At 35.4% G+C, this 13955-nt stretch overlaps 1 protein-coding gene and 1 pseudogene across 1 annotated transcript; both read right to left on the reverse strand.

Moving 5' to 3' along the window:
• Positions 1-4862: 4862 nt before the first annotated feature.
• On the reverse strand, positions 4863-6129 carry LOC113563104 (annotated as a pseudogene).
• A 1664-nt stretch (positions 6130-7793) lies between these two features.
• Positions 7794-8424, reverse strand: LOC113563103. The gene has a single exon (XM_026974227.1). It carries the CDS (start codon positions 8406-8408, stop codon positions 7806-7808), a length of 603 nt encoding a protein of 200 aa, XP_026830028.1. The 5' UTR covers positions 8409-8424; the 3' UTR covers positions 7794-7805.
• Between the last annotated feature and the right edge of the window lie 5531 nt (positions 8425-13955).

Below are 13955 nucleotides of genomic sequence, written 5' to 3' on the forward strand. Positions count from 1 at the left end.
GCCCCTTCGAACGGTGCAACTTTTTCCTTAGACATTTTTTCGTATCATCAAAAACAAGTGAAATATCTAAGATGATCGATTTAAGTGGACCACCCTGTATATAAATATTATAATTATATTTGTAAACATTTTATATTTATTAAATCCTGTAATTTTATTTAAAAAATATATCTTTAAACACATGACTAAATTATTAATCAAATTTGTGCTTTAGTTGACAACATGAGCAATATCCTATATTCTCCATATTCTTATTATTACATTCTTATATTAAATCAATAATATATAATAATATATTTTGTAATTAGGTTAATTGTACAATAAGTTAACTAACTTGATGAGATTTAAGTGAAATTATATTACTTTATTATTTAATAATCTCTTTACTAAAAAAAACTCTCTATTGGACCAAGGAACAAATCGGAAACGAATAACAAACAAAATAACCGCGACACTAACGCTGCACATCGGCATAAACTAAGTCTTATATAGACAAAACTCAAACTAAATATAAATTTGAACGCATGCAATAACTTTGTTTAACACTCCTTCTCATTCAAATATTATAATAAACCACAACACGCTCGTAATTTTATAATACGATTAGCTGATAACGGCTTTGTCAATAAATCCGCGATCATATCCTCTGTTGGGCAATAAATACATTTAACTGTTCCTTTATCTACGTGGTCCTTAACAAAATAAGTATGCACGTCGATGTGTTTTGACCGACTTGACAGCTTTTCTTCTTTGATTAATTTTAAACAACTCTGGTTGTCCTCGAAGATTGTAGTTGGGTCCTTTTCTGGCTGTTTGAAGTCCTTTAATAAACTCTGATTGTTCACCTCTCCTGTATGACACGTGGATTGGAACGTTCAAAGTTTTCGCTTCCATCATACCAAAATCCTTGATGATCTTCATAATGTATTGTTGTTGGTTAAGTGCAAAACCTCCGTTGGGATCGCGTTTAATTTGCAAACCAAGGTAATTCTGCACATCTCCGAGATTCCTGATGTTGAATTCCGCACTCAATACTTTCTCGCATTCCTTTAACATGTTGTCATCTTTACTAGCCACAATCACGTCGTCAACATAAAGTAAAACATAACATAATGTTCCGTTTTTATTCAATACGTATAAGCATGGATCGTTTTTGCTTTGGGCGTAACCTGCATCCGTAAGAACTTGATGAATGCGCTTGTTCCAAACGCGGGCCGATTGTTTTAAACCGTATATACTCCTCCTCAAGAGACAAACTTGATGTTCTTTACCGTCTTCCATGAAGCCAGGAGGTTGTTTCATACATATCGTTTCTTGTAATTTGCCGTTCAAAAACGCTGTTTTTGCGTCGAGATGAATAACACGCATGTGTTCTCGCGATGCAATAGTAAGTAAAATTCTGTAAGTTGTGTGTCGTACAACTGGAGCAAAAACTTCATCATATTCGATGCCGTACTTTTGGGAAAAACCTAATGCGACTAATCGTGCTTTAAATATTGGATTTCCGTCATGGGATTTTACCTTATATACCCATTTACAACTGATGGCACGACGATCTTTCGGTAACTCCACGAGCTCCCATGTCTGATTGTCGCGAAGTGACTGAATTTCATCCATCATTGCTGCAATCCATTCATTTTTGTATTCCGAGTGGATGGCTTGAGCGTACGTCTTAGGTTCAATCAATTCTGCCTCGATGACATTAAGTTCTTTAGTGTAGTGAACTGGTGGTACACCAAAATTGGATCTTGTCGAACGGCGTGGTACTTGTGAAGTAGTATCTGCGTCAACGTTAACTGTAATTTCTTCATGAACGTCACGGTGAACTAACAATGGCTGTTGATCGTTTCCTGATGCTGTATCGTCTTCATCCGTTTCACTTCCGTCATCAGTACTGTAGAATTCATCTTCTGGTAAATGCGTAATTGTAATTTCGCTGTCCTCCTTAAATTGATCGGGACGAATCTTCCAGTCGCTGTTCTTATGGACGAATTTGACATCTCGACTGATGACTACTTTATCGGTCGATGGGATATAACATCTATATGCTTTTGAAACTGCGTCATAGCCAACAAAAATTGCTTCAGTTGCCTTCGAGTCCAATTTCTTCCGCTTTTCGTCTGGTACATGTACGTAACACTTTGATCCAAATCGTTTGAAAAATTTAAATTCGGTTTTGTGCCATACCAATTTTCAAATGGTGTGCGCACAATATTACTAGCTGGCAAGCGATTTTGTATATAATTGGCCATCGTCACCACTTCATCCCAAAACTTGTTTCCTAGCTTGGCTTCTAGGATCATGCACCGCGCCATTTCCATGAGGGTCCTATTTTTCCGTTCGGCGACTCCATTCTGTTGAGGACTATATGGTGCTGTCCGTTGATATCGAATACCTTCTTGATCTAAAAACTTGCTGAATTCAAGACTCATGTACTCTCCTCCTCTATCTGTGCGAATGATTTTTGGTTTACGATTAAACATCGTCTTGCACAGTTCCACGAATTCTCTAAATTTACAAAACACTTCCGACTTTTCTTTAATCAAGTAAACAGCAGTGAACTTAGAAAAATCATCAATAAACGTGAGAACGTATCTTTTACCTGAAGGTGTAGTTGTCTGCATTGGACCACAGACGTCTGAATGAATCAAGTCCAATTTATCCTTTACTCGATTCTTCGAACTCGGAAACTTTATCCTGCTCATTTTACCTTGAAGACATATCTCACAATTTAAAATGTTCTTGCAATCCTTACTGCATTCGTCAAAATGAACACCGTCAACCAAATCATTTGATGGCAATGACTTTACTACTTGGATATCTCTATGGCCAAGGATGCTATGCCATTTATGCACGCAATTGTTCATTGACTCCAACGCTGAATTTTTTATTGCACATATCATATTTGGTGTTTTTAATTTGTACAAACATCCACAAGGTTCTCCTAATGCAACTTGGACACCATCACGAACAATACTGCATACTTCATTATTGAACGTCACAACGTATCCCATTGTTGTTAAACGTCGTACAGAAATAAAATTTCCTTGTATATAGGGTACATATAAAACATTTGCAATCGTAACTGCTGTAACGTCACCTGACTTGTTGACAAATTTTGCGCGGACTGTTCCTTTACCAATCGCAGTTACTTTATGACCATTTGCCACGTAAATATTCTCATGATGCTTCTTCATGTCGGAGAAAATCTCGTGCTTGCTCGCCATGTGATTGGTTGCTCCGCTGTCGACTAACCAACCCTCGTTGTTTAACGTCATTGCTGCGAATAAGTGTTGAACAGCTTCACCCGCTTCGGCCGAATTTACCTGCTGCTGAGTCTTGTCTTGATTTTGCTTTTTCTCTTTATGCGCAAGTAATTTACGACAATCCTTTTTCCAGTGACCTTTACGCTTACAAAAAAGACATTTTGATTGGCTGATATCAAATGTTCCTTTTGTATTGGACGACTCACCCTTTTTAGACGAACTAATCTTTAATACAGCTTCAGCATTATTGTTACGACTCCGTTCAAGACGTTTACGATGTTCTGCGATGACTGCTGAGCAAACGATGCTTGATGTCAATTCATCTCTGCGATTCTCCAATGTTGTGACCAAAACATCATAACTTTCCGGAAGGGAACTGAGTATTGTGACACATAATATCAATTCCGGCTTCAAATCATCACCATAGGCAATGAAACGTTGAAACAATTCCGTCATTCGTGCAACGTGAGCTTCGACATTGCTTCCTTCATCTAACTTTGTTGTCATGAGCTGCCGCAAAATGCTCACTTTATTGTTTGGCGTGTCCTTTTCATGAAAATCTTTCAAATTATTCCATGCGCTTTTTGCTGTCTCACAGTGTCGAATGTGTTGTATTTGATCATCTTCTATGTTTAATGCAATTGTGGTGTGTGCCTTTTCATCCTTTAGTGTCCAATTGCTTGTAATCGGGTTTGGTGGATTCGTCAAAACTGCTTCCCAAACGCCTTTTTCGATCAATAACATTTTCATCTTATATCTCCAATTGAAATAATTTCCATTATTTAATTTTGTTATTATGTACCTCGATTCGGAACTCATTGTCTTTATCTAATCGTGTACGTCCTTCTTTTTTTTGAGGTTAAAACTATTCACTTTATTTTCACTTAAACTCTTTTAATTTTCAGCGGGTCTGGGCCCATAACCTATTGTAATTAGGTTAACTGCACAATAAGTTAACTAACTTGATGAGATTTAAGTGAAATTATATAACTTTATTATTTAATAATCTCTTTACTAAAAAAAAACTCTCTATTGGACCAAGGAACAAATCGGAAACGAATAACAAACAAAATAACCGCGACACTAACGCTGCACATCGGCATAAACTAAGTCTTATATAGACAAAACTCAAACTAAATATAAATTTGAATGCATGCAATAACTTTGTTTAAAAATATATAAATATCTTTGGCATAAAAATATAAATATTTAAGGTAAGATCAGAAATCTTGAAAAAAACTTAAACTCTTATATAATTATATGCAGTTAACTGCAGAGTCTCTACTTAAAATCCTCATTGACAAATGGAGAGAACATAAAAATTATTTCAACATTTAAACTATTATATTAATACCGTCAATTAGAAACAAACCAAAAGAATACGTACGCAATTGACTAGCTTGAGAATTGCAGCAAATAACCGAAATCACATATCATGAATTTAATCTTTGACTATAGGTCTTCTGGATCTTTGATCCTAACAAAAATGTCAAGAGTGTTTCAATCACATAATATAAATTTAAAAAAATGCAAATTTTTAAAAATGGTATACATTGGTTAAAATAGGAAAAACTGCACACTACTTATAACTCTACAATTTCTCCAACAGTCGGTTCATTGCACTTTGATAAATCTCAATTGCACGATCCTGCCGTTGCATACGCTCAGTGTGCCTTTTCTGCCGAGCTTCTTCCTTCTTTTCAGATTCCTCTGTCCTTATAGAAAGTAATCTTTCGAGGTTTCTTTCAGTAACACTTTTCTTTTTCCTTTTAGATTTAGGAGTAGAGTTAGAACCACGATTACTATCATCTTCACTGTTGCTGCCTATAAGTGCAGAAGCTTCACTTGAAGAGCCTTGGATATCAGATGGACAACGTTTTTTTAATGTTGACGCTATGGATATAGGCTTTACAACTGGCTTGTCACCAAGAGCATCATCCATCTCTTTATAAAATTTGCATGTAGCAACTGGAAGGCCACTACCCTTCTCATTCTGGTCCCTAGCTTTCACATAATGTTTCCTAAGATTTTTGAATTTATCCTCACATTGCTGACCAGTGTAGTCCTAAAGTGGGTTCTCTTTCTTCAATTTAGTAGCTATCATTTCCCAGACTTTTTTGTTGGTAATAGTAGTACTTTTGAAATAGTTCTCGTGTCCTCTCCATTCATCAATGAGGGTTTTAACAGTATAATCATCCTTCCATGATGCTGCACCTGTAGCAAGGAATAATAATTATAAATAATAAATATAGGAATAATAATTATATAAGTAAATAATAAAAGCAAGGAATAATAATTAATAATAAATGAAGTGATACATAAGATAGAATTACAATTTAAAAAAATAAGCATACTTCTCTTTCCAGAGATGTCAGTAAACTGTCGACTTTGTAAACTTTGATTCTCACAGTTTACAGCCAGTTGTTCATTAGATACTAATGTTTCTGTTTCTTGAGTTTCACCTGTTCAACAATATGTATTTAATTTGTAAAAATTCATCGCGAATAAAGTAGTCTCATACATAATTTTTAATAAAATAGAGATTAATAAAACAAAAAGAACTTGCCAGGAAAGGAGGAATTTATTTTAACTTGCAAATTGAAAGATGCTAGATTTTCAGGTGTCATTTCGAGGTACGTTGGATAATTACCTGTTGCAATAAAGAAAAGTAAATCATGTAAAGATTGATAAAAGAGAATTTCATATGAAGCCCCATCTATCATAACCTCTAATTGTCATATTTAGCATTAATAAAATTACATCAATGACAAATAAACAACTTACCATCAACGTCCCACACGACTAGCTTGTTATTTTCAATGACTGGAGAACTATTCTCCGTAATCATGAGGTTAAGGTTCATTTTGTGTTAAGTACAATTAAGAACCTTTCTTTATTTATCATTACAATTTGTGTGCACTTGGCGCGAAAAAACATTCAAACTCTACCCGCTGACACCCTGTGTCAAGAGCAGGGTGCTTTCCCACCTCACCCGGGTGTGTTTGAATGGAATCTGAACGATACACTAAACGCCACCTAGGTAAAAGCAAGAGAAATCTGAACGGCGTTTGGGTGGCTCGGGGCACCTGGGTAGGGAATCTGAACGCAGCCCTGGAGGTACTATTGTAGATGCGTTTTTTTTAAGTGGTCTCCCCAGTAGGCCTATTCCACTAAAATAGCGAAAATTATTAACATTTCTTTGCTCCGAGAGACGAAATGTCAAATTTTGATTAATTTACTCGCAGTAAAAGTGAAGATTGTATAAAAATTGGCCAAATTGTGCTAACCGGACGCAGATCTGATTTAGAACGTAGAACGCATATTAAAAAATCTTTCAAAGAATGCAAAATAAAAATGAAGCTTTACAAACAAGAAATTTTATTTCGATACTTATGTTGCCGTTTATAACTATGACATAAAGACCGCAACCACAGTTGAAATAATTGCATAAATCTTCGACTAACAGGTCTTATCACGAGGAAATCTACATGAGATTTTCTTAACTGAAAGTATCAGTAATGTTTTAGACGTCTTTTTTTCTTATGTTTTTCTTATTCAGGACGTCTGTTATGGCGAGTGATTTATGAAAATCACTGGTTTTATTTAAATGTGTGTGTATATGTTTTTGTATATGATACATATGTATCTTACTTTTTAATTGTAACATGGCAACATTTTATATTTTTATTAATAGTAGCATATAAGAGTTAATATACTTCCTTATAAATCTTTATTGTTTGCATCTTATTACGCATCATTGATAACAAGAAAATGCATGATTTTACAATTTCGTAGCATAACCATTAGGATTTCTTATTTATTTCGTGATAGGACCTGTTAGTCTATGATTTATGCAATCATTTCAACTGTCATTGCGATCTTCTACATGAAATTGAAAAATTCATGCTTCTTTTTCTCATTATTAGGAAGTCATACTCACTGAAAATAACATGACTTGCAAACATTTACGACTCAAAGTTGTTAGACTTAAGACATTATGGATGCAATGTCATGGTACAATATAGCAAGTATTTCTATCCATAATGACGGAACGGTAAGATGCAACGAAACAATAATAGATTAAAGGAAGTATATAATATTTAATTTGTATAAAATGCATACATAATAAAATATTTTAATTTTATTTTATAAATTGTCTGCGTTCTACGTCATTTTATTTTTTTAATGGCTTACCTTTCACTTATATTTGCTGCTAGTTATTTGAACGTGTCTTCAATTTGTTTTCAACTTACATTCTTACTTACTTCTTTTTTTGTTCTTCCATTATATTTATTTCTTCATTTTCGTATTCCTTATATTTTCTTGAACAATGATTCTCAAAATGGTTAATTTGTTTCTAGATTTTCTGCTATAATCATGTTCTCATGTTTATTTGTTTAACAAATTATTCATTTTCCTTTTGGCATTATTTCTTTTTATATCACGATTGTTATATCTCGTGCGAGAATACAATTTCACTTTAAGCATATATTTCAACGCTTGCAACCGATGATCGTGGCATACATTATTTTTATCCAGTTATCCTAAATGTTTCTCATTTGTTACATTAACACACTCATTCGTTATTTTATCCAGAATTTGCTTTGATGCCCAATAATATTGCCATGTACGATTGAATACCTCTAATTGCGTTTGGACCACTTTGATAAAGATGTCTTTTGGTCGTACTAATTTTGTTACTGTAGGAGCATCTTCATCTGCGTTTGGATATTCTCGAAATTCAATATACATCTCATTTTCCGCAGCGCTATCCATTGGTGTTTTCATCATGCAATTACGACAATTATCACACTTCGTTTTTGCAACGCTTCGTCGCGCTATGTATCCAGCAAAATATGTAATAGCATTTTCATTATATATATTAAGTGGATCAACATTTTCTGCATCTCTGATATTATCGTACTCTTTAAGCATTTCTACGTCTTCTAAAAATGAATCGTCTTCAGAATTAGTATCACATTGTATGTTAGTATGATTCGTGTTCAATGACTTCTCGAGCGTTTTAACGAGGTGACTCGGTGAATTAATAAGAGACTCGGCTTCTATGCATTGAACATTGCCTTTATCGGTTGTTGGAATGTATCCTGTGGATATTATATGTCTCAGAGTGAGTCGAACCATTCTTGCTGTGGGATTAGGATTAAATCCTCCGCGGCCTTTTAATTTAGAAAACAAATGTTCAACCGAGTCTTGATTGCATAATCCTGTGGCAAGTTCAAAATCTTCATATCGCCTTTCGAGTTGCTTAAATACTTCAAGAATGGCTTGTACAATTAAAATGAAGCCTTTTAAACAAGGAACTTTCGATATTTTGATTGGCGATATGGACTATTTTGAGCACCATTTGACAAAATCTGTCAATAACTTTTCAATGTCAGGATTTTTGGAAGATAATGGTCGTTTTCCGCCATGTGTTACATTGAGACTGTAAGAAGTACAAGCATCTATTATTTTATTCAGATCTTCTGTAAAATCAGCCGTTGCAGCACATGTATTTGTTTGTAATAGCTTTCCATGACCAGCAGTTTTTATTGCGGCTGCAAACGTATGACTAAATAATTGGAAAGCTCTTTTCACATTCATTGTTTCAAAAGCATTGGAGCGAATATGTGCTTCCGTAATATGAGACAATAAATTGGAACCTCCTTTAGTAGCGTCGTCAACAGACCATGCTGATTCAAAATCGTCAAATGATGCGATTATTTTTCCATCACGATAAAGATATTTGTGTTTTCTTAGTAAACTCGCCAATCTTTTAACTAAATGTGGAAAATCAAACGATGCGTAATATTTTTTTCCATTATGAATAAAAAATGAATTATTCGGTTGTACGCCAAGTTTTACATAAACACTCTGATTATTAGGGCCTTGATCACATGTTACGAGTTGCACATCAGCACCCGTTTCAATCAATCCATTTAAACATTCTTTTAATAAAGATATTATTTCGTCGGCTTTCATACCTGTTCCAGCAAGAAAATATGCTAGTGGTTGACGCCATGAATTACGTGCATTTAAACTGTCCAAGCAAAATACGAAAACGTGTTTTGCAGTCTCATGTTTTTTTCCTAAAGGCCCTAAATCAACAAGTCCTTCTATTTCATCCAATTTCAGTGAATATTTTTCATATGATTTTATTGCCATTTCATCCCACTTTAAAGCACATACTCTTTCCTGTGCAGGTATCTTAGAAAATTTTTCCTGCAATTTACAAAATATAAAATCGCAAAATCCTGGCATCATATCATATTCTTCATGCCATCTTCGAAGAGTACGTTCTCCAGGAAAATTACAACCTGCTTTTCGTAAATTACGCAGTGCAGAAGCAGAATAATAATAAAGTTGCTTCGATATATTTTTTTCTTCTTCTGTATATGGCGCGTGTGGCGTATGTAATTGCAAATTTATCATTGCTTTCGCAACAGGATGCAATTTATTCTCATCTATCAGTTCTTGTAGAAGTTTTTCTTATTTTTCTTATTTGTGCGCTTTACAGGCATTCGTCGATTAAATTTTTTTTACAAGTAATTTCAACTTTTTTATTGTTTGACGCAAACGCAAATTTTCTCTTTTTAAATTATCAATTATTTGTGTCTTACTTTTTTCATTTTTTGGGGTTCTTTTTTATTTCGTATAGTTTTCGTTTGACATTTTTGCATTGGTATTATTTCTTTCAATGGCGGTTCGATATGCATCCATTCCATTTCATCTTCATTTTGTGATACCTTATTAAACTAGTTGTGGTGCCCGGTAGGTTCGCAATGGTAGCCATATATGTATATTGAGACTGCTTTGTAATATTTTCATATATTTCTTCAACATTTGCAAATGTTGTTGGTCTCGTAACGTTTTCATATTTCTTTGTTGTTTCCGTTACATTTTCTTTTGTATTTCCTATCTCGATTACCTTTACATCCATAGGCAAGGTTTTCCGAATTTGCATCTTCATTCATCACATTCGCAATATTCCTGAAAGGAAGGGGCACTGAGCCGCGTTTTAATTGTATCTTACCTTTTGTGATGAAGGAATCTTCACTAAAATGATCTGCACACAGACCAGCTCAACGGACTGAAGTAGTAGACCATTTTTCCAAATTATAATTTCCTGAAATAAAATCAACGGAAAAATTTTTTTGAACATCTTAAAGATTTGCTACCAGGAAAATCAACTATAATGACTGAAAAATAGGTACAAAAATATCACAGCTGAGCTGCAATTCTTTTTTCGATAGGAATTATGAGCAATCATATTCAAAATGCCAATTTTGTTTAATCATTGATAACTCGGAAACACGAAATTTTATCTGTGATATAATTGTGAAAAAAAAAGTTTAATCTCTTTCATATTAAAGTCGCAATTTTTTCAGCTTTTTTCTTGCGCTTGTGACATGTTTCAAACTGACAACAAAATTTCCTCTTTTATGTGGCTCAATGTTTTTGTGTATGAAAATGATCAAAATTATATACGAACGTAAAATCGACATAATTAGCGAATAATAATAATAATAATCGTGGGATTAAGAATCTGCATGCTAAAATATTACCCGGTAAAAAATTGTTTCATCATATAACACTGTACATAATTATACAGAAACATAAAATTATGTATTTAATATGTCCACATATGTCCTTTTTTTCTCTTGTATAAGTTCTGATCATATATACAGGGTATTTCTAAAAGGTCTTATCAAACTTTTACCACAGATGCTACGTATCAAAACAAAACAAAATGTCCATATAAACGTGGGTCCGGAAATGCCCCCCTTCTGAGATAAGACAAGATGAAATCACGTACCTTCATAGGCTTCTTAGGCTCAATCACTGTCGGGGCCCGAGCCCCCACTCGGACCCACCGCGGCTCCGGAGGCTTAGCAGCGCACGGACACAGTGGGAGGGACTAGCCTCTCCCATTGGTTTTCTTGCATCGCCGCATGCATCATGGTGGGAGTAATTTGCATCAGATAAGTGCTCAAAGTGGCCACCATGAGCAGCAATGCACGCTCCACAGCGTCGCATCATGGATTGTCGAACATGTTCGAGAATTCCGGGGGTACCCCGAATTGTGTTACACCCATCCACAATACGATCACGCAGAACCTGTCGATCAGGAACTGGTGTAGCATACACAAAACTTTTGAGGTATCCCCAAAAGAAAAAATCCAGAGGATTTAGGTCTGGGCTGCGTGGAGGCCATGAAATTGGTCCTCTCCTACCAATCCAACGGCCAGGATAAAGTTGGTTAAGAAATTCCTGAGCAACAAGACTAAAGTGGGCTGGGGCACCGTCATGCATGAACCACAACTGCTGTCGCGTCTCCAATGGAATGTCCTCCAACAATGGAGGTAACTCATTTTCCAGGAAATTCCTGTAATCGTGAGCATTGAGCCTGGGTGGCAGGAAAACCGGTCCAATGAGGTAGTGTCTCCTATGATACTGGCCCAGACGTTCAGCGAGAACTATTGTTGATGTCGCGACTGAGTGATAGCATGTGGATTTACATCTGCCCACTGGTGATTGTTGTGGAAGTTCACGATTGCATCCCGTGTGAAGTTTGCCTCATCTGTGAAGAATACACGCTGCTGAAAAGTAGGTTCAACACAGCGCTGCAAGTACCATTCACAAAACATTACACGTGGAGGGTAATCGGTTGGTGAGAGAGCCTGCACTCGCTGCACATGATACGGGTAGAGAAGGTTGTGACGAAGAACTCTCCACACACTGCAATGACAAATCCCCACTGCTGAGGCGACCTGTCTTGTTGAAGTTGTTGGATCCTGTGCGATAATGTCGAGCACACGTTCTTCAATAGCAGGTGTTCGGACATACCTCTCTCGCCCCCAGTCAGCGGTAGCAGGCAAGAATGATCCTGTTTCAGCAAGACAACGATGAATGGCACGAAATGTATTCTTGGATGGACATTGTCATTGTGGATAGGTTTCCTGGTAGAGACGTTGGGCTGCACTGCTGTTTCCATTTGCTCGTCCGTATGTGTAATGGATATCCGCTAACTCGGCGTTAGTGTAACGATGCATGGTATCGGTACAAATAGTACACGTATGTAACGTAATACGTACAGTACTAAACTACCTTACTGTGAGCTACGTACAAGTGAACACCTAGTATCGCAGATACATAGCATGTAGTTAAGCATTGTTACGTAAAGAAAGAAAAGAGCCTACTATCCCATAGAAGATTACGTAAGATAGATAGATGGAGAGAGAAAGAGAGAGAGAGAGGGATAGAGAGAGGGAGAGGGAGGGAGGGAGAGGGAGAGAGAGAGAGAGAGAGAGAGAGAACATACACACCTACTATTATGCCCAGTTTCTTCATACCTCTCAATAGCTATCTTCCAGATAACTAAAAATTTGTTTTCTTTATTGAAATCTCTGATTACGTATTTAACGGATAGCTATTCTTCATACTACTCACTTTTGACACAAAGTGTCTAGAATGTTATTATAAATTACCATATTCTGTCAGGTTACAAAGGTGAAGGAAACTGATTCTACGAGATATCTTTTGGATAAAGTTATCGAGAGGTGAAGAAATTGGGCCTTAAACGATGAAAGAGAGAAAAGCATTTCTCGTACTACTCGGTCTAACAGCGCCAAGTTTTTTGCACTAACTAAATATTATTTTTTTACATTTTGTACTGTAACCTCTTTTATTCTTTTCTACTACGTTTTCTATTCCTTCCATTAGAATTCAAACAAATTAAAATCCAAGTGATAAATGAAAGCTACTACCACTTGGATTGGAAGAGGAAGAGTGACAATAAAAAGATATGTATCACTTTTTATTTTTTAAAAGTAGTACAACAATAATTTTTCAAAACAATATATACATATATTCTCTTTCTAATTGATAAGAATACTACCACTTGAGTTTTTTAAATAGTACAATAATTAATTTTCGATACATTCTCTCTGCACTTGGTTCAATTTGAAGATTTCATACATTTTTGTGAAAAAATACTATAATAATATTTAAAGAGAATTAAAACAACGCTTGGATTGGAATAGGATGTTGTATACATAATAATAAAATAATAGATTTTCTGATTTGCATAAATACCCATTTTTATAGTTGGCGCAATGGTTTGATATCATTACTTTTGTAGAGTTCTTTTTTTCTTCGCGCGCGTATACTTGGCGCCTTTCTTGTACCTTTTTTTAAAAAGGTAATTTTGTTGTGATATCATTACTTTTGTAGAGTTCTTTTTTTCTTCGCGCGCATATACTTGGCGCCTTTTTTGTACCTTTTTTTAAAAAGGTAATTTTGTTGTGATAACATTACTTTTGTAGAGTACTTTTTTTCTTCGTTTTATTAATGGCATTAATAACATTTATTATCAGCAAAATGATATTTCGCACTAAATTATTAGTTACTTACTTTATTACAGTATAATTTTGCAACTATGCAACACTTCTTTTACTCTCACCAACCCTGTATGGGCGCAAAGCGACCTTGTATCCTTGTATACAGGGTGTTTCACACAAGGGTAAAAACCTTTCGCCCACAGGTAGATAACGTCAGATCGTATTAAAATGTCCTATACCATTTTGCGATCTGCGCAATAGTTAACGAGTTATTAAGTATTAAATATCGCGGTATTAGTCCGGCCTACCGGCAAGTCAGTGCGAGCGAGCCAGAGCGGGGCGGGGTAGG

This window comes from Ooceraea biroi, chromosome 12, assembly GCF_003672135.1.
Source record: "Ooceraea biroi isolate clonal line C1 chromosome 12, Obir_v5.4, whole genome shotgun sequence".
NCBI classification, from domain to species: domain Eukaryota; kingdom Metazoa; phylum Arthropoda; class Insecta; order Hymenoptera; family Formicidae; genus Ooceraea; species Ooceraea biroi.

Excerpts from the sequence above, each read along its gene's own strand:
- LOC113563103 (XM_026974227.1), bottom strand. The coding sequence starts at position 8,408 with ATGGTTCGACTCACTCTGAGACATATAATATCCACAGGATACATTCCA.